This window comes from Trifolium pratense, linkage group LG1 (genome assembly GCF_020283565.1).
Source record: "Trifolium pratense cultivar HEN17-A07 linkage group LG1, ARS_RC_1.1, whole genome shotgun sequence".
NCBI classification, from domain to species: Eukaryota; Viridiplantae; Streptophyta; class Magnoliopsida; order Fabales; family Fabaceae; genus Trifolium; species Trifolium pratense.
Window position 1 is genome coordinate 27,330,398 of NC_060059.1, and position 21,450 is coordinate 27,351,847.

At 34.1% G+C, this 21,450-nt stretch overlaps 2 protein-coding genes across 4 annotated transcripts; one reads left to right on the plus strand and one right to left on the minus strand.

Moving 5' to 3' along the window:
- The first annotated feature begins 656 nt into the window (after positions 1-656).
- LOC123923638 (protein IQ-DOMAIN 12-like) lies at positions 657-3,792 on the plus strand. Of its 3 annotated transcripts, none has more exons than XM_045976350.1 (6): positions 657-917; positions 1,314-1,442; positions 1,587-1,877; positions 2,338-2,568; positions 2,913-3,044; positions 3,389-3,792. In XM_045976350.1, exons 2-6 carry the CDS (start codon positions 1,377-1,379, stop codon positions 3,710-3,712), a joined length of 1,044 nt encoding a protein of 347 aa, XP_045832306.1. In that variant the 5' UTR covers positions 657-917; positions 1,314-1,376; the 3' UTR covers positions 3,713-3,792. The 3 variants fall into 3 exon arrangements, with proteins under 3 accessions (XP_045832306.1, XP_045832291.1, XP_045832297.1); XM_045976335.1 differs by having other exon boundaries at positions 659-917; positions 1,309-1,442; positions 2,853-3,044; XM_045976341.1 differs by having other exon boundaries at positions 660-917; positions 2,853-3,044.
- A 5,672-nt stretch (positions 3,793-9,464) lies between these two features.
- On the minus strand, positions 9,465-12,729 carry LOC123902532 (eukaryotic translation initiation factor 3 subunit E). The gene is made up of 7 exons (XM_045952292.1): positions 12,170-12,729; positions 11,326-11,553; positions 11,112-11,233; positions 10,703-10,922; positions 10,434-10,576; positions 9,974-10,111; positions 9,465-9,766 (listed from the first exon to the last, which is right to left on the minus strand). Exons 1-7 carry the CDS (start codon positions 12,530-12,532, stop codon positions 9,667-9,669), a joined length of 1,314 nt encoding a protein of 437 aa, XP_045808248.1. The 5' UTR covers positions 12,533-12,729; the 3' UTR covers positions 9,465-9,666.
- Between the last annotated feature and the right edge of the window lie 8,721 nt (positions 12,730-21,450).

A 21,450-nucleotide genomic window follows, 5' to 3' on the forward strand; every position in this document is an offset into this window, starting at 1 on the left:
ATATCGCTGCCGTGGAAATACATCTATATATATATATATGATTTACAATTTTTTTATTTATTTTCAATAGTGCATAATAAGAAATAACTTAAAAATAAACAAACTCAAATCACATAATTAATTTAACATGAATAATAACGGATACCTTATAAGCTAGCTTTTAGTTTATAGCGAATATGTTAGCCGATTGAATTTGTAGTGTTTGGTAAAATTAGCGGTTGAACTAGTTAGTTTATAAGTATGAAATAACATGAAAAATATATGTTTAATTAATATTTAATTTTTTTTAAGTAAGATGATAAGGATAAAATTGGAAGAAAAAATGATAAGCTATAAGCTCATAATCTACTCGAAATAACGATTGAAAAATAATTAAGCTATAAGCTCTTCTTAAAAACTGTTACCAAACAGCTATAAGCTATAAGCTATAAGCTAGCTTATTGGTTTTTCGAGAGCCGTAGTATCAATTTTGACATGTATTACAATGCATCATTTGATTTATTCAAATGGACCGTAGCAGATAATAATTTGACAGTTTGAAGAGAAAAAGGGACATGAGGGACCCCATTGGAGTTTGATTGTAGTATCTTTTAAGCAACCATGAGTCCATTGACCACATCATTACAAGAATCATCTTTAATGAAGGCTTTCCCAATGCAAGTTATTATACTGCATGGTAGGTACTCACTCCTCAATGCTAAACCACATTATTGATAAAGGCTATATATATTTTGATCACACATTCAAAAAGCAAAAAATCCCATTTGTGAAATCACCAACAAAGTTGAATGTTTGAAATATCATAAGGGTATAAATTTAGGAGGGTGATCATCATCTTCTTGGTGCTTACATTTTCTCTTTACTTTAGGTATTTCATGCAACACATGTCATTAAAGGGTCACCTACTTTATGAAAAGGTTAGTTTCTTGAAGTGACTAACATGTATACATGTTTAGGCTTGTTAAGATAAACAATTTAATTAAGCCTGATAGTATAAGTGTTTACCATAAGAATTATGTATAAGCTATTTGTATAATAAAAGATAAAATAAAGTCAAATATTTTTAATATAAGACTCAACTATTCTGATTCTTTGACTCAACTATTCATGAGGTTCATTGTCAATATGGTTTGGTGGAATGACATCATGTTCTAAGAGAGGCCAATCAAGTGGCGGACTTGTTGGTGAATCATGGGTTAAGCTTATGAATAAAAGCAGAAAACAACTTATGTATAAGCTATTTTTTTAGAATAAAAGATAAAAAATCTATGTTACTCATGACTTTCATTTTCTTTCTTGAATATCAAGTATAGAACGTGCTTGATGAATTGAAGTGGTATGTGAAGAATTCAGTTTTAGTGATGTGATAAATCTTCATGGCAAAGAGGAAGAGCTGGTTTGGATGGGTGAAAAGTCTTTTCATTTCTGAGTTAAAGGACAAAGTAAGAGATACATGTTAAAGAATTCTTATATATTATTGTTATGATCATTGATCATCTATTTTCGTATTAGCCCTCTGGTTCTCAGGGGAAGGGGCCTTGATACAAAATTTATTTTGGCTAATAATTCTCTTGTGTGATATCCAGAAGCAAAAGAAATGGATATGGAGATTAGGAAGGATTAAACAGAAGCAATATCCTACAATTACAGCTTCAAACAAGACATTGATTGAAGTTGCAAGTGCAGAGCAGAGAAAACACGCTTTAGCTGTGGCTATTGCAACAGCTGCTGCAGCAGAGGCTGCAATTGCTGCTGCACATGCTGCTGCTGAGGTTGTCAAGCTCACAGATGGCTCTTCTCGTTCGTATTCATATCTCTCTAAGGGAGACAGAAGTTTTGCTGCCATCAAGATTCAAAGCGCTTACCGCGCACATCTTGTGAGCTTTCTAAAACCTGCTTTTTTTTGTACATTTATTCATGGTTTTAAATAGCAGTCACGGTAACGCTTACAGATACGTTGTGATCCTTGATATTGCAATGAACTGCTGTCAGATGTTGCCAATGCAGCCTCAACTGTTGGAGCATTGCAATTTTGGAAATATTAATTATCGTTATGTCGCTCATGAGCAGAGTCGGGGGCCAGCAAGCCTGGGCAGTTGCCCGGGCTCTGGAAAAACATTTTGGTATTTTTATGGGTTAGTTTAAGGCAAAACTAAGATTTTTTGTTGGCCTATTTATATATTATGTCACATGTGAAATTTTGCCCAGACTCTAGAATTTTGCTGGCTCCGCCACTGATGTCACTGTCACATAGACCTTTATTTAAAACCATGCTATTGATCACTGAGTTGTCAATATAGTCACTTGAACTTGAATTCTAATTTTGTAATGAAACAGGCTAGGAAAGCATTAAGAGCATTGAAGGGAGTTATAAGACTACAGGCCATAATTCGTGGAGAAGCTGTTAGGCGTCAAGTGATTAGAACATCAAAGAATGTTCCATCTTATGCAAAAAACCGGAAGGAAATCCAGGAAAGAAGCAGCCATACTGAGGAAGAAAACTACAAAAATGACCATATAAAACAGTTTCCAAAGGAAAAGAAAAGAATAGAAGAAAATGAACTTAAGGTAAACATGTCACATTTGTGTTACTAGGAGTCTCTTTGGATTAGCTTATTTGAGCTTAACTACTGACATTAGCACTGTGAGACTATTTGAAAGAGTTTATTAGAACAACTTATATATGACATGTCCGTAAGTTGTTTTCAGCTTATTTCCATAAAGTTTACAGCATAACTTACGAAAATCGTTTAACTTAATTTTATCTTTTGTTATAAAATAGTTTATACATAAACACTTATATGATAAGCGTTTATGCTATAAGTGCTTAATTAAGTTGTTTATCCAAACAGGGAAAGTTTGCATTGATTTTGAGGAGTCCTAGTGTCAAATCCACTCAACATGTTTTGCAGCCTGAATGTGATAATCAAAGAACTTGGAATTATAGTTCTTGCTCAAGAGAAGACATTGAAGCCATATGGTTAAGAAAGCAAGAAGCTATTGTCAAAAGAGATAGGATGAGGCAATACTCTTCTTCACAAAAGGTAATCTCATTTCATTACACATCTACATAATAAAATAGTCAAATATCTACAATGAATTGGTCCAAGTGGTAAGGATCTTGGCCCCTTAAGCAGATGGCTAGAGGTTCGATGTCTGACTGCTCCTGTATATGGAAAAAGTTTGGTTCGGAGGGGGAGAATTCACCTTGTGTGTCCTACAGGTTTCCGACGGAGATTAATCACCGCTAACCGCAATAGAAACTTTGTACATATAACATGATATCCAAAAATAATAAAATAAATAGTCAAATTATATGAATATTGTATCTTCATTTTTTCATGTCATGCACTAAAAAATTATAACCATGTAATTTTTATAATTTTAGGAGAGAATATTTTCCCAAAGGGTGGAAGAATCTCTACAAAACAAAGAATTTGGAGGAGATAGTTGTCATACTCTAGGAGAGTGGCTACATAAAGAAACATGTAACTGGAATGATCCTTCAAATATCACAATAAGAAATGAAGTGCAAGAAGGATTAAGATCGCAAATTTCAGTCCAAAGAAAATCATTTTCTCATGTGAAAACAAGTTCAATTGGAGATGAGAGTTCCATGCCAAATTCTCCATTTTTCCCTAAATACATGGCTCTCACTGAATCTAGTAAAGCAAAAGTAAGGTCTATGAGCACACCAAGGCTAAGAACATGATTTTTGGATGCATGAATTTCTAAAGTCATCATCTCACATGTTGAAAATCTTGACATGCATATATTTGAGTTTGAACATTATGTTTTTTCTTTTTAAAGGATTTTTTTCTTGGTTTTGGAGAGGAGAAATGTTACTAGTGAGTACATAATACATCTTATCTTTATTCTATCTTTTCTACAATTGTATTCTTCATTTGTTTATATGAGTTGAGTGTTATTAATTGAAGATTTCTATATGATAATCTGCTAAAATTAATTATGGATTGTATTAAAGAAATTAGATTGGATTTCCTCCATATGTTAAAAGCAAAGTCAGTTTGCCATTCAAAAAAAAAAAAAAAAGCAAAGTCAGTTTACAACTACTATTTAGAAGGAAGATTCTAAAATGGACCATTTATAGAAGTGGTCATCATAGACCAGTATTATAAAAATATTTAAGATGTTATCGTCGACATAAATTGTTATTTGAAAATATAATGGTCATCCTCGTTTTTACGAATGCAATAATGACTTAATTGATACTGATTTTATGAAAATAACAGATAATAAAAATATAACTTATATTGAATTGACATCAATCATATAATATTTTTTAGCCGTAAACTCGTGATTTATTACTTTTAAAGACTATTGATAGTGAGAATGAAATGAACACGTCCTTGAACCCCATGATATGTGATTCGATTCCCACATAAGGCAAAAACTCTACTAGAGAAGGGAATAGAAAAAATCGTAAGGTTGCAATGCTCGGATAGCCTATTAAGGTAGTAATAATTTTTTTAAGAAACAAATACGATCTTTATCATAATAGATAAACATATATAATAGTTGATTTTATTTTAAAAAATCTCAAAAACTTAATCCCTAAATTATTGAATATCAAAATTAACTTTTCTAAAGTCTTCATACCTTATTATCTAAGATGTTCATGTCATCAGCCACCGAGAAGTTAGAATGTTAAATTCCATTTGGTTGAACTCGCCCACATTGGTGGAAGTACAACCATTATGGTTCTGCTCATATTGAACAATATTTCTATTTGATTTCCGTAAAGGAATTTCTCTGTTCTCAGAAACATTTACTTTTTAAAACAATTGTTCTTGAAATTCACTTCCACTCTCACCCCTAGCATAAGAAAGAGAACCAAAACCTCCTTAAACCAAACCAACGTTTTCATGCGCCAATGATCCAAAATTCACATTTGTATTTTGACCTCCAATATTGAGCCCAAAGTTATTGCTATTTGCATTATCATACCTTATACCAAAACCATAAAACCCTCGTTTATTCATAGTTCCAATTCCACCCATTACAGATGTGTTATTGATTTTTATTCCAAAAGGGTTATTATTTCTTGCATCACAAGTAACATTCTGAGCCATACTCTTAGAGTTGTTCAAATATTCACATTTTCAATTTTTCATACCATGATTCGTATAATTAATTGAACCATTTCCATTTGAACCATTTAGGAACTAGTTTCACCAAGTTTAAAATCCCTTGGTAAAAAATTTGAACAAGCAGCCATCAATCCTTGTCGAGATGCATGTGTCATCCCTTTTTGTATATAAGAAAAATCATTATTGTTGCTTGAAAAATTGTTGAAACTGTTAAGAACATTATTTCTCTCTCCATATTGATATAATGTCAGTACATGGAGTATGTTTGTTCTCATTTCTTGAATTTCTTTGATCATCTACGTTGGAATATTGGATGCAAACCTCGACCTGAAAGTTCTATGAGATACATCTCCAACCATTTCTTTCTCGGCAACTTTGTCCAGAAATAAGCGATATTTCTGCAATTGTTTTATAGGGTTATAAACAATTGCAGAAATATCGCTTATTTTTGGACAAAGTCGCTGAGAAAGAAATGGTTGGAGATGTATCTCATAGAACTTTCAGGTCGAGATTTGCATCAAATATTCCAACGTAGATGATCAAAGAAATTCAAGAAATGAGAACAAACATACTCCATGTACCGACATTATATCAATATGGAGAGAGAAATAATGTTCTTAACAGATTCAACAATTTTTCAAGCAACAATAATGATTTCTCTTATATACAAAAAGGGATGACACATGGATCTCGACAAGGATTGATGGATGCTTCTTCAATTTTTTTACCAAGGGATTTTAAACTTGGTGAAACTAGTTCCCAACCCAAATGGTTCAATTGGAAATGGTTCAATTAATCATACGAATCATGGTGTGAAAAATTGAAACTGTGAATATTTGAACAACTCTAAGAGTATGGCTCATAATGTTACTTGTGATGCAAAAATAATAGCCCTTTTGGAGTAAAAATCAATAACACATCTGAAATGGGTGGAATTGGAACTATGAATAAAAGAGGGTTTTATGGATTTGGTATAAGGTATGATAATGCAAATAGCAATAACTTTGGGTTCAATATTGGAGGTCAAAATACAAATGTGAATTTTGGATCATTGGCAAATGAAAACTTTGGTTTGGTTTAAGGAGGTTTTGGTTCTCTTTCTTATGCTAGGGGTGAGAGTGGACATGAATTTTAAGAACTGTGCATCAAAGTTCAAGAAAATACCTAGCATCGTGTTAAAAGAAATTCGCTCATACCTTGAACCTTACAAGCTTTCCCGTCTCCAAGATGAACAACTCCACCTTCAACTAGCTCTAGGGATTCAAAAGTATTTATTCTTCAAACACATGTGATAGGAGCTTCCAAAGTCCATGACTCAACACTCCATCGATTCCCAACTTCCACTAGCACCTCCGCATACTCATAATAAGTTGTTGTTTCAGACGTAACCCGAGTATTCTTAGAACCGCCTCTCCAGACTTATGTCGAGTATTATTACCACCGCCTCTCCAGGCTGATGTCGAGTATTATTACCAACGCCTCTCCATGCTGACCTTGTGTAACCCTGATTGCATCAGCACATCTTCGACTTAATATTCCACAAGCCAAACATGATTCTTCCATCAATTTTCTCTAGCCTAAACTTCACAGCGGAACTCCCTCCTCCTGAATCAAACCAAGAGCTCTGATACCACTCATCGAGTATGATACCAGTTGTTGGGAAAAACAGACATATTGTTACAACACATGAACTTCACTCTCAACCACCCCATGACCCAGTACACCCACACTCTCCAAAGTAAATATTTGAACTACATCTCAAATACTTGTAAACAAGAGCATAAGAGAAAAGATAAAGACACAAATATAAACTTAAAGTGTTTACAAGTGTTACTGCTTGGTGTATTGAAACAAAGAACTTTAGGTCTCTATATATAGCATTGAGCTCCTCCACTCTTCACTTTTCTAAGCAATGTGGGACTTCTCAAATATAATTTCCTTGACCTTTTTTCCTTCATTAGCAATGTGGGACTTACATTGCAATCAACCCCACCAACAATATGGCTTGAAACTCATCGAAGGTGCAATTGTAAAAAGGCTTTTTGTTTCCATACGTGCGAAGAGCAACAACTTAATCTTCGTTCGATCCAACGCGAGGTGATGCAGTGTTCAATTCTAATAAGAAATTTATTTTTTCTGAGTGATATTTATCTATAAAGTATTATTGTTTTGAAAGTTGTCTAGTGAACTATTTAAACTATATAAAATGTTTTTTCTATACAAAATTTGCTTTTTTTTTTTCCTTTGCAACTCAATTCTTCCACAATTGATAACTTTTAAAGTTTATTGTGTTCGCTACACCTCCATCTCCATCTCCTTCCCAACTCAATTCTTCCACCATTGATGTCCAGTGTAGTTGACGGCCAGAAGCGCGACATTGAAGATAAATAGTTATAGAAAGATAACTCTGTCAACAAAACTTCTCAAATTGTTGATCTTTACCTTGCACCAGCTTTATGAGGACTCAAGGGGGTGCATATATTTATAATTTCGTGCACTTGGTTTGCTCGTGACATTTATTACACTATTATTTATAATTTCGTACATTTGATTTGGCACTATCAACAACATTTTAATAGAGAATGGTAGAGTGATAAGATTGAAATCAGATACTTGCCATAATTGGATTATTTTTGCCTTTATGTTCCAAATAGGTTTTTCTATGTTAACTTCAACAATTTGGTTTAACACATTAATAGTTGCGACTTTTTATTAGAAAATGAACTTGAAAAATTAAACTCGGAAATTGCAAGAAAGTTTAGCTAAAGACTAAAACTGATTAAGAACTAAAATGCAGAAAAATAAAGATGAGAAAAGAAAGAAAGCAAGCAATGAGTGTTTTGCTAGGGTTTCATGAACCCAAACCAACCCTTTCATAGATGGAAAATTAGGGTTTGACACAGTATAAAAATCAAAAAAATCAATTGATTTACGGGAAAAATTAAAAACTGATAAATCATTTACCTCAATCTTTCACCTTCAAAACCCTTGTCCTCTTCAACAATTTGATTCAACTTTGATCCATTTGCAGACAATCCTTTGATTAAAGCAACCTCAATTGAAACAACATCACCGTTTAGGTTAAAATTGGGAGGAGGAGGAGGGATACGGATAGTGACAGGTTGAGATATTGTAGTTTTGTTTTGGTTCATCACCGCAAAGTAGACATTTTGGCGGCCTCATGTTATGGTGCAGTGAACTTCACAATTTGGGGGTTAGGGTTTATGTTTGGTTTTTGCAATGGTTTTTATCGGTACTTATAAAGAAAGGGTTTTTTTTGTTTGGTAAAATGTTGGGCTTATTTGAAGTGGGCCGGATTCAATTCAAATTTATTTTTTTGACTTTTTTGCTATTCAAAGACCCATTTGAAGGAAATATAGAGGGAAAATTCAAAATTTGAAAAACTTCGGTGTCAAGCAACATTTTTTATTGACAAAGTTACATTAGGGGTCATTTATCTTATTGATTTACAACATATTCGTCTTTTATCTGCATAAATGTGTACTTGTTAATCATTTATCTTATTTATCATTTGTCTTTATAAACATGCACATATTAATAATTTATCTTATATATTTGTAACATAATAAAAGGCTTAAAATAGGTAGACATGTGAGGGGTTTGAAACATTCCATTAAACCTAAAAAAATTTAGAGTTTAATGAGAATTGACGATTTCGATTTTGGAAGTTTAGAATAAGATTGAAGCAAACAAAACATATAGATTAATACAGTATCAAGGTGTCTTTTAGTGTACTTTGTGATAAATTAGTGATGAAGATGTTGAACCCGATGAAGATGAGGATGAACAAAAGATGAATATTCATTATTTTTGGTTTTTAATGAACTATTTCAAACCCTTCACATGTGTCCCTCTTTCAAAAAAGTTGTTATCGATGGATGCCATGTCACAACCACACACGTGGCCAATCAAATTTGGCCACATGTTTGCACAATTTGATTTAAGGAGGACTTTTTTTTACCGCCAACAGGTTCACCGCTTAAAGTGCGAACTTTTTTTCACACTTGCTACTTAACTCACGAAGGGGGTAAAATTATAAACTCAAGAGCACAAAAAGAAGGGTTCTTTTCTAAGAATCTTCCAACGAACAAGTTGTAAGAAATTTCAAGATATGCTTTTGAACCCAAGGAGACAAATTTAGTTTACAAACTTATATAATTTCCATTTTTTTCTTCAATCTTGAAACAATCAAGTTTGTTAAACTGTTCGAAGTTTCAACACAATAATGATTTTAATTTGGTCTTAGCGAAGAATTAGTTGTTTGCGGTAGCTATAAATACACAGTTTAGCATTAAAAAAAATGGCGAATTACATATATTCCTACAGCTGAAATGATGAAAGTCAAGGTAAATGTATTAAACAAAATGGTAGTTATAAATACTACATGTCTAAATGACAGTTAAAACAATAGGAGTTATCACAAAAACAACCTTCAAAACTAAGGTTCCATGAATTTGTATGCAATCTAAATAACAAAAAAACAAATTGATGCATTCGGGAATAGAACAAACACCCTCCTCAGTCTACCTACAGCTTATCGAGCTGCCTGAGCTTGTGCATGTTCCAGAAGTTGAGTGACCAACTTGTAAGTGCGGCCGTTAAGGGCTTTAGTATGGTCTATCACTTGCTCATACCTGGACATGAAGCAATTCAAAAATTAAGGGTCCTAGAAACAAAGGAAAACGAGGAAAACCAGAATACTAATTATTATAAACTATAATAATTTATAGTCCTATGAATCACCGACACAGATATATGACATGCTGCTACATAAGTTAATATAGTAGAAAGCCATAATATAAATGCCCTTATTTATCAAGTCAGTAACAAAGTCAACTTACACATTTGGATGATTAGGTTCCATGATAACCGTTCCAGTTTCAGAGTCAATTTTGGCATCAAGCTTTGAGCCACGGATGAGATTCACAATCCATCTCTCAGCCTCCTCGTACTTCAAATTTAGCTTCTCAGCAAGTACCCTGTTTAAAAGAAATATCAGCAATTTAGCTTCTCAGCAAGCACCCTAAAGTAAAATATTTAGTTGTCTTGCATGTAATGTAGACAGGAGGGAATCATCGACAAAGTAAAAATCACAGAGACAATAAAGCATCATAGGGCAAAACATTTGACCAAAAAAGAAAAAGCACAACTCTTATTTTGTGCATTTGATTTTGATAGACTATCAAAGATCAATGGTGCAGAAGTTGAAATGTGTTTCTCCCGGTGAAAAATATAGGCTTATACATAAGTTGTGAAACCTGGCGGAAACTATGACACTTGTATCAGATATTAGGTACATACCCCATGTCAATGCGTTGGTGTATTCTACAATATGTCTCAAAAATAAAGAGCCTGGCATTTTCAAGAAACTCGTCCCTTAATGGTACAGTTGAGAAGTTGCTTTCTTCAACTCGTTTACCAAGGAAGGGATCATTGAGAATTACCTGCATTTTTACAAATGGTAAGCATATTATAATCAACACATAGAGGTATACCATGTACCTTAACATGGACACATATTAAAAGAAAAAGTGAATGAACATTTACACCGCTTCAGAGAGGGAACTTACTTCTTCACACTCCCTCATCTTCTTTTGTGCACCATCAAAGTCATAGTTGACATAAACACAAGCCAGAAACTCGGTGATGGGGTCCTTATATGAATTCTGCTCTTGTTGAATAACTTTTATGAAATCTTTGAATTGAGGCCTCCTGCGCTTGTTGACAATAAATGCTGTGGCCAAGTATCGCAAAAGGTGTGGAGCACTAGTTTGGATTGCATTAAGATACCTAGAAATGATATCACATATATTAGACGAAGCAACATTTAAAATACTAAAGTCACCCCAGAGTGAGAAGCAATATTGACTGATTATTATGCAGATTAGCAACAAAAGCAAAATATAGGAAATATTTGTGTTCTGATTAAGAACAAATGAAGGCATACGAGGAAAGGGAATATAAGTCAAAAATGCATACTTGTCCTGATTAAACAAATCAATTATCTGTGTTCTTCCATTATCATGGTTGAAAAAGATGAACAGGCTCCAATGCATCAACCATATTCTGCTCTGCACCTGATTAATAGGTGATGAAAAATTCTGCAAAAAAATTCAACAACAGTACTTCTTTATTAATATCAGCATTACAAGCAAGAAAGTGGTGCTACACAATACATGAAATGATGAACAACCTTTGAGTCAATTATTTCCTTCAAGCGATTGAGCTCTTCAAGAGCAATATCCCAATTTTGCATCAATACTTCAGCTGCCAGCTTTCCCCATAATGCATTCAAACTCCTTTCACTATTTGTGCATAATGCTCTGTACTGATAAAGATAGTCAGCAGCACCAGAATAGTTTCCACATTCAAACTGAAATTTCGCATATTGGTATAATGCCTCTATCTGTGCAGGACCAATCTGTTAGAACAGAATCAACCATTAACAAGTCAGAATTCAAATACAACAAAATTAAAACTTCCAGAAGAAAAATGCTATGAAAAATACGTGCTTGAAAATACAATGGGAGGATATTACATTTCTATGATTCTATCAATCTCAGTTAATTAAAAGTGGTATGTCATTAGAAACAAAGAGGAGTTAAATCACCCAACAAGGTCTGAGTCAATAAAAACTTAAGATCCTTATTAGCAAGATAGCATATTATGGGCATTTGAAACAACTACTATAGGATTGTCTTATGACATAACTACTTGTGCAAAAAGTTTGAAAGAGCTTATTAAAAATTTAAAATAGCTTATATGCTGCCCATAAACTGGTTTAAGCTTATGAAGTAAATAAGCTCAACAAGGTACTTCATAGAAACAGTTTATACATGACCTATGACTTATGAGGAGTCTCTCATCCCATATATTCAATTAACGAAACAACTGATTAATCAATTAATTAGTTTTTATCCTTCAAAGCTATGATTAAAAACTGATTACTCCTAAAATCAATCATTTCTTGAAAACAAACTATCATAATCACATTCATTCATATGATAAAAAAGAGTAAGAAATCGATGAAACAAAACCTGATATTTGTCATTAAGCATCTGAAGATTATAATGCTTATCAGCCCTCAATTCCTGAACAGCAGCAGGATTCTGAAGAAAAGCAACAAGAGGAGCAGCAGCATCTTCAAGAGACTTGAGACGAGCAACAACATCAGCCCTACGTTCAACCATATCCTGAGGAACATCTTCAGTATGGTAAAGTGTCTTGTGAATATCCATAGCGTAATCAACCATGTTTGTGTTGTTCAAGAGATCGATCTTAGCCTTAAGGATGTGGTTATCGTCGTATAATTGTCTCTCTTGAAGAAACTCTAAGAGAGGGAAGACTAAATGACGGTCAAGATTTGGTGCCATGCGAGGTGTTAGATCGTATTCCGCCATTTTCTTCCGTTTCGATGGTGAGATGAGCAGAGACTGCGAAAGGGAAGAAGAAGCTGACTGAGATTTGTTTTTTAGGGTTTAGAAACCTAATCCTAAACGACGTAGTTTTTTTGTTACGGTGATGAAAAATAAAACCTCTTTTTTAATTCTGTCAAGAAAAATAAAACCTCTATCTTTTTTTTTTTTCATTTTACTTTTTGTAGTAAATAAACTCTAAATCGATGTACAAACTACTAAATCGATGTCACTCACAAATAGCTATCTGACTTATGTTAAAAAAAAAAAAAAATTATCTAATTGTCTTAAAAAAAAATAGCTATCTAATTGTCTTAAAAAAAAAAATTAAAATAAAATAACTTAATTGATAGTATTTTTTTATATATAGGCTTAAATGCAGTTTTGCCCCCCCTGTTTTGATTAAATAGGAATTTTACCCCTCCTGTTTTAAAACGCGGACTTTTACCCCCCCTGTTTTATAATTTGTTGGATTTTGCCCCCCCTAAAATTCTGCTTTCGAGTCACAACTTTAAAGCTTCGCACACAACTCAATTTTGATCAATAATTTACCAAAAGGATACCGAAATGACCGTAATCGAGTTATCTTTCCACATAATCAAACCCCACTGAATTTGGAGTTACAAAGAGAGATTAATTACCGTTTTAGTGAAGGTATGTCCCCCAAAATTCTGCAAAAAATCTGCTTTTGAGTCACAACTTCAAAGCTTCGCATACAACTCAATTTGGATCCATAATTCACCAAACGGCTACCGAAATGACCGTAATCGAGTTATCTTTCCACATAATCAAACCCCACTGAATTTGGATTTACAAAGAGAGATTAATTATCGTTTTAGTGAAGGTATGTCCCCAAAATTCTGCAAAAAATCTGCTTTCGAGTCACAACTTCAAAGCTTCGCATACAACTCAATTTGGATCCATAATTCACCAAATGGCTACCGAAATGACCGTAATCGAGTTAGCTTTCCACAGAATCAAACCCCACTAAATTTGGAGTTACAGAGAGAGATTAATTACCGTTTTAGTGAAGGTCTGTCAAATTACTAATTCTGCAGAAATCTACTTGTGATCTTCAAATTCAACATCGTCTACCGAACACATCGTAACTCCAAATTCGACGAAATTGAAATGCCAAAAAGGGTAATTTCGTTAGATTTCCATACATGTAAATAGTATTAAAAAATGAGCTACAGGGTGAGAGGAATGACGAGAATACCAGTAGTAGTTTCATACGATAATTAATTTGAACAGACCTTCACTAAAACAGTAATTAATCTCTCTCTGTAACTCCAAATTTAGTGGAGTTTGATTCTGTGGAAAACTAACTCGATTGCGGTCGTTTCGGTACCGGTTTGGTGAATTATTGATCCAAATTGAGTTCTGTGCGTAGCTTTGAACTTGAGGCTCAGAAGCAGATTTTGTGCAAAATTTTGGTGGGGGGGCAAAATCCAACAAATTATAAAATAGGGGGGGTAAAACTGCATTTAAGCCTTATATATATAAAGGCTAGTGTAGTGCAAAGGAATCAGTTGTAGAAACTTAACATCCCAACTATGTTGACACATAAAAATTTATTGAACCAAAGCAATTGAACATTGGGGGGACTATGCCAAAACCCAAGAAAAACAATTAATTGAATCTATAAGAAGGCAAAGTTGTCCTATTGCGAAAAAAGTCATCACCAATAAAACTAGGAACATTATCCCACCAATGATCTTCCCAAGACATTAAACTAAAGTTTGCAAGCTTATCAGCACAACAATTTTCTTCCCTAAAAATATGAGAAATTCTAAAGTTCATAAGGGAGCAGAAATAGATACAATTATACCAACGATTTCTAAGCTTCCAAGGAATTATATGGTGATTATTGAAGGCATCCACCACTAGTTTAGAGTCGTATTCCAGCCAAAAATTATGTCAATGATTTTGATGAGCAACTTCAATAGCATGCATAGCTGCAATTACTTCAGCAAAGAGAGAAGATTGAATACCCAGATACAAGCTAAAACAACCTTTGATTCCTCTACTTGAGTCACGAAAAATACCACCAGCTGAGGCATGCCCCCGAGAACCTCTCGCTGCACCATCAATGTTTGCTTTTATCCAACCAGATGGAGGAAAAGACCAAATAACCTATTGTATCTTGGAGCAGAACCAACATGACTCACAATATTAAACTCTTTTAAAGCTTGAAAGTCAGTAATACAGTTGGACATAATACCCTTAGACATGTTTCCGGCCATTTGAACTGAAGTAGAAATAGAAGAGCAAGATTGATGGAAGGGAACAAGGACGTTATGAAAACGAACCTGATTACGAGCAAACCATATAGCATTTAGAGAGAAAATAATGGAGGCTAAATAAAAGAGGTCAATAAAAGAAGCATGAACAGTTTGAAGTAGGTCAATAAAAGAGGTCAGATTGATATGTCTATGAAGCTTAGAGGACAGTCAGGACCAAAGTCTAGCAGCAAAAGAACAATGAAGAAACAAATGAGGCGAAGTTTCGACTGCCATACCACATAAACTACATTTAGAAACCATAAAGCAACCTCTCTTTTGTAACTTATCATCTGTTGGAAGCTTATTATGGAGCAGTCTGTAACACCCTAACCCGTACTACCCTTAAAAACGTAATTTTAAAAACTTTTTAACAAGTGTAAAGGCAGAGTGCCACGCGGTAATTAAAACACAAGCATACACACAGAGCGTCATGAAATTTAACATGAAAAGCAACAGCGGATTCAAACTAACCAAGCATGCATATATATACATATATATATACATAAGCCATATTCATCCCTAAGGATGTCACTTATACAAGAACTAGCATATCAAAAGGTAACACCGATATACGATGAAATCCAAGCGTAATCCCCGACTCGATGTTACATTACCAGAGCATTTACTATTTACAAACTCTAACCAAAAGCTAGTACTAAGAGGAGTAATCTATGCTAAGTCTCCTCACCAAAAGGTACTTCAACACCGAGCTAAAACAGCAGTCTAAACGTCGGCACAGTCCTCAGCCTGAATATCTGAACCCCCAAAGGTCCAGCAAATAACACAAAGCAGAGAGTTAGAAAACATAATCGCATATCATACGAGTATAAGAAAAGCCTTACACTTTCGAACTACATCATACATATTCTAACTCACGCCAAAACATTGTACTAAACAATTATCAATTAATAAGGTTCAACACAATTCAACCAGATAATGTCACGTACCATTTATCAAATATATGCGCATTTACCCTAAGGTATCTAATGCCAATTAATTCACTGTCATGCCATCCCTAGACATAACTAAATGCATGTGGTACCAAGGTGTCTCACCAACGGTGGACCAAGAACAGTTTTATATCTTGCTGGATATGTCGGAACTTACCGAACCATCTTATCTCCCTTGGATAAGCCAAAACAGTTTTATATCCTGTTGGATAGCAGCTCCGGACTCATGGATTCATCTAATCCGATCCTCGGCTTCATTATGGACACATAATCCATTTTCGTTATTGGAACCCAAGTTTCCAATGTTCACATACAATCATGAATGCATGTATGCATACACATATCAACCATATGATATTCTCTAGCTCGAAGCTACTCTTTTATGAATGCGGGAACACAAATCCTAACACATTCACTTAACATTGCAAATTAATGCCAAAACATAACATTGCTCACTTTAAGCTACAACTCATTGCATACACGTTTATCAATCATATAACGATTAACAATAAGCATTAACAGTATCAACATGTATCAACAATCATGTAAGGATACCCTTAAACCATGTTACAAGTGCCTGAATACACTTACAAACATTAACAAAAATTGCTGTCACAGAGGCCTTCGCTAAGCGAAGCCTTAGCGAGACATGGCGAACCACGATCCAGGAAGTCACCTGCTCATGGCGAGCATTGGCGAGCTTCAACGAACTATTCGCTGAGCGAAGGCTTAGCGAGCCTACGCGAACCTCACCCGGAAGTCACCTGCTCATGGCGAGCATTGGCGAGCTTCAGCGAACATGTTCGCTACAGCGAACTCCTGGTCGCTTAGCGAACTATACCAGAAAAATATCTGTTCTTGAGTTTCAATAAGGCGGTTTAACACTAAATCAACTCAAAAATTCATCCAAACATATTATAAATTCATATAAACAGCCATTCCAAACATATATGGTTTCAAGGAACATTAATCATCCCTTCCAAACATCCAATTACCTCTAATAATCAAAATCATGCCAATTTCTTGGGTTTTAAGCAACTTTCATAAACTTTTTCAACATGATCCAAACATATGCATATTTTTCATGAAATCAAGCTAGTGATTAACACATACAAAGTGATGATGAAGAACATCACACTCACATACAAAAGCTTAATCAAAAGTCTAAAAGAAATTGAGTGGGAGAGTTCGGGAATGGAGACATAGACAATCTCCCCTCTCCTTGCCACTCAAGAATCATGAATTCTAATCTCTTACCTTAAGTTTGGTGATGATCCAAGCCTTCTCTTGCTCAAGCTTTCTCTCTTGATCAAACCCTAGCTTAGATCTATCTTGCTTCTAAGACAAAAGATCATGAAATGAGCTAAGTCTCATGACAAGTTTTCCTTAAATACCTCTCCCTAAAAGTCATGAACCAAGCCCAAATGGCTTAGGCCCATTGCCTCTCACGCCCATTAAGCCCAAAACAAAGGTTCTCGCATCTAATAACTTACGTTCGGCTAAATAATTATTCGTCGCTCACTAAAATAATAAAAGCCAATTAATAAATAAAATAACATTTAATAAAATATACGAATACGAAAAATGGGTCGTTACACAGTCTCCAAAACAAGAAAGACTTGGAAGGAGGAATGAAAGATTTCCAAATTAGTTTTCCCCAAGAAACTGAATGAGTGGTATCAGTGAAATAGGAAAAAACATCTTTGAAAGTTAGTTCACCATCACTTGTTCCAGACCAAATGAGTTTGTCAGGGAAGGGAATAATAGGTAACACCAACTTCTTAATATCCTCAGTCAGATTAGGATGAATAAGAGAAATGAATTGTGGAATAGACCAGTTAAGCTCATGCAAGTATTCACTTACTTTAGATGAAAGTAAATGGCTGGCATTGGGAGGAATCTGAATAATATCAGCTATGGACGAGTCTTGAAGCCATTTATCAGTCCAAAAGTTTATCCGAGAGCCATCTCCAAGAAGCCAAAAGTTATGCTCCTTAACAGATGCAATGTGATTCTTCACACCACTCCAAATAGAGGAAGATATATGATAACGAATAGGATGACCATTACGAATACATCTAGCTCTCACAAGTTGAGCCCAATCAGCATCAGAAGAAACACAATTCCAGCATAATCTTAACATTGCAGCTTTGTTAATAAGCTTCAGAGGTCTCAGACCTAATCCTCCTTCATCAAAAGGAGTACATATAGTTTTCCAAGCAACAATAACCATTTTTTCTATTGTTAATATCACCAGACTACACAAAATTCTTTATCCAAATATCAAGCTGCTTTAATAAGGAAATTGGCCAAGGATAAACTTGAAAGCTATAAAGGAGCATGATATTTATAATAGATTTCACAAGTTGCACTCTCCTCATGATGGATAAAAGAGAACCTTTCCAACTAGAGAGCTTAGACTTAATTCTGTCAGCAATGGGTTGTAAATGGTGCACCTTAGGCTTACCTTGAAATAAACGAACACCCAAATAAGTGAAAGGAATTTGGCCCGAACTAAAACCAAGGATATTAGAGATGGCGGCGACTCTACTACTATGAATTGATCCTGCAAAAAATTTGCATTTGGATATACTCAATTGTTGACTTGAAGCCTCACCATAACAAAGGAACAACAAACATAAGAGTTTGAAGGGAGCTCTTTGCCTTTACAAAACACCATTATATCATCTGCATACAAGGTATGAGTAGGAGGAATGCAACCTCTAGGACCTGCCATAGGGGTAATTCTACCAGCATCGACTAAAGAAGAGATGGACCTGCTCAGCACATCCTCAGCTAAGCAAAAGAGAATAGGGGAAAGAGGGTCTCCTTGACGAACCCCTCTCTTGCATTTGAAATAACCAACTGATTTGCCATTAACCAAAAAGGAAAGATTAGCAGAGTTAAGAATAGTGTTCACCCAAGCACCAAAAGTTGAACTAAAACCAAATGCAGATAAGCAATTAGACAAGAAATTCCAATCTAAGGTATCAAATGCCTTTTTTATATCAAATTTAAGAGCCATATTACCACCATAAATTTTCTTCACCAACAAATTAATTGCTTCTGAAGCAGAAAAAATGCAATCAGAGACCAACTTTAAACATATAGACAAACTTTATAGTTTAATAGATTCAAAGACTTTTTTAAAAATATTCACAAAATCAGTGATCTATTTGAGAATACTCCCTCCAGTTCTAATTATAAGAGAAGATTCATTTTTTAAATACATTGAAAGTTTAATGTATCTAGTCTAAATAATAGTCTAGATACATCAAACTTTGAATATATCTAAAAAGTGAATTTTTTCTTATAATTAAGACTAGAGGGAGTATCATACAAAGTCAAAGACTAATTTTGTGGCTACACAGGTAAATATCGCTATCAACAATAAGCAAATTACTCTTTCCGTCCCATTTTAAATGACCTATTTGACCATTTCACACACTTTAAGAAAAGTGCATAAATAAAAAAAAAAAGTTTTACAATTACTAAATTGCCCTTACCTTTTGCAATACTAGTAGTAATGATTAAATTGGTTAAGTATGCCACACATAAACAGGGGCCCACATAAAGGGTAAAATTGGGAAAAATGGCTTTGAAAGTTGTATAGAACATTTATTTTGTGACAAATCAAAGTCAAAAAAAGGACATTAAAAATGGGACAATAGGAGTAAATTGTTTTTTTGGCTACACAGGTAAATATCGCTATCAACAAATGGGGAGACGCCGTGTGGCATTTGTCTTGTAGGGGAAGAAAAACACTCTTGTACTCAAATTTTAAGGGTATGTTTGGATTGACTTAATTTTGAGCTTGTGAAACATAACTTATGCAAATAAATAAATTTTTATATTAGTTCATAAGTTTTTTTTTCTTACAAAATTAGTTCATAACACTACTAGAAAAATTAAATTTAGAGAGATAAGGAATCCGTCGCTAATGTGTGAAATTTCCGTCACAAATATATTTAGTGACGAAATTAACGACGACACAGAATCCGTAAACAATTTCAACGTCGCAAACTATTAATGAGGGAATCTTACGTCGGTCACAAATTGTGACGGAATAAGTCGCCGCAAGACATGTATATCCGTCACTAATGACTACACAAAAATGTAACATTTATTCTTAGAATTCCGTCGCTAATTATTGACGGATTTGAGTTCCTTATCTAATTGATGAGAGATTTCAAATTCCCTCACTAAAATTTGTGACAGATTTCAAATTCCCTCACTAATGATGCAATTCAAATTTCCTCAAAATTTTAATTTTCGTATAAACCCATTTTATACGAAACATTTTTTTAATTGAATTCATAAGGGTAAATAGGGTTTTACCCCCCTGCAAAATGGGCGAATTTTGCATTACCCCCTGCAAAAAAAAAATTGTGATTACCCCCTGTAATATAAAGATTCATTCAATTACCCCCTAATTCGCCAACTAGACATGGAATCTTTTTTTTTATGATGTGGCATGCATATGTGGATTTTCTTAGAATTTTTATTTATTTTTATTATTATAATTTTTTCCAAATCATTGTTATTTAAAATAAATAAAAAAAAAAAAATCTTCATCTCAAATCCCACAATTTTTTTTTCCAAAAAACAACCTTCATATCAAATCTCAGGAAGCAACTTTCATCTCAAATCCCTAAATCGAAAAAAAATAAAATCATCATCTCCACAATTCCTCCAATTCAAACTCTTCCTCCACCTCCTCCATAACCACCACCACCAACAACAACCTAACATAATCAACTCCTTCATCCCTCTCCTTCCTGGTCTCTACCTCTCACGTGTTCATTCCTTTGATCTTGGTGAAGGATATGGGTTGGGTTAGCAATTACAAGTTCAAGAAAAATAACAACAACACATGTTCTCCAAACATCATTAATTCTGATTTAATTTTAATTTTTTGGAAAATCAACAAACAACAAAATTCAGATCTGAAAATCGGCGGAAATTAGTGAGAGTGATGCTGCAAGGAAGAGAGATGCAATTGGTGGGAAAGAGAGATGGGCGACGATGGTGGTGGTGGCTGGTGGTGGAGAATGAACTGTGAGATTTTATGTTTTGAGAAACTTATGAGGTTTTTATGGTTTTGGATTTATGGGTTTGAGATTGAATTGATGAGATGAAATTTAAGATTGAAGATGAAGTTTGTTGTTGTTGTTTTGATTTTTTTTTTTTAATTGAATGAAAGAATGGGTTGTTGTTGTTTGTTCTTCCCATGAGAGTGGTGAAGATTGTTGATGTTTCTTGCTGTTTGTTTTTCCCCTTTTTTGTTTTTTATTTTTTATTTTTTTTAAATGACATAGCTCAATATGTGGCAAAATAAAAATTAAATAAATAAAAACAGTAAAAAAAAAAGCTATGTGTAAAAAAAAAAGCCATGTATTGTTGCCATGTCAGCAAAATTAAGATTCCAAATCCATGTTGTCAATTCAGGGGGGGCAAAACAAAGAATCTTAATATTACGAGGGGGGAATCACAACTTTTTATTTTATAGGGGGGTAATGCAAAATTCTCCTATTTTGCAGGGGGTAAAACCCTATTTACCCAATTCATAAATATAATTCATTAAAATGAACAAAAATTGTATCAAGCAAGACAAAATAAGTATAAATAAATCATGAATATAGCTAACAAAGAACAGTGGAATATACTA

Bases quoted from the DNA above. Each gene is read 5' to 3' on its own strand.
- LOC123902532 (XM_045952292.1), bottom strand. From the start codon at position 12,532: ATGGCGGAATACGATCTAACACCTCGCATGGCACCAAATCTTGACCGT. The intron at 10,923-11,111 runs GTATGCATTTTT...TATCATTTCTAG, and splicing joins GATTTGTTTAATCAGGACAA to GTATCTTAATGCAATCCAAA. The intron at 9,767-9,973 runs GTAAGTTGACTT...CTTCATGTCCAG, and splicing joins GAACCTAATCATCCAAATGT to GTATGAGCAAGTGATAGACC.
- LOC123923638 (XM_045976335.1), top strand. From the start codon at position 1,377: ATGGCAAAGAGGAAGAGCTGGTTTGGATGGGTGAAAAGTCTTTTCATT. The intron at 1,878-2,337 runs GTGAGCTTTCTA...GTAATGAAACAG, and splicing joins GCGCTTACCGCGCACATCTT to GCTAGGAAAGCATTAAGAGC. The intron at 2,569-2,852 runs GTAAACATGTCA...TTATCCAAACAG, and splicing joins TAGAAGAAAATGAACTTAAG to GGAAAGTTTGCATTGATTTT.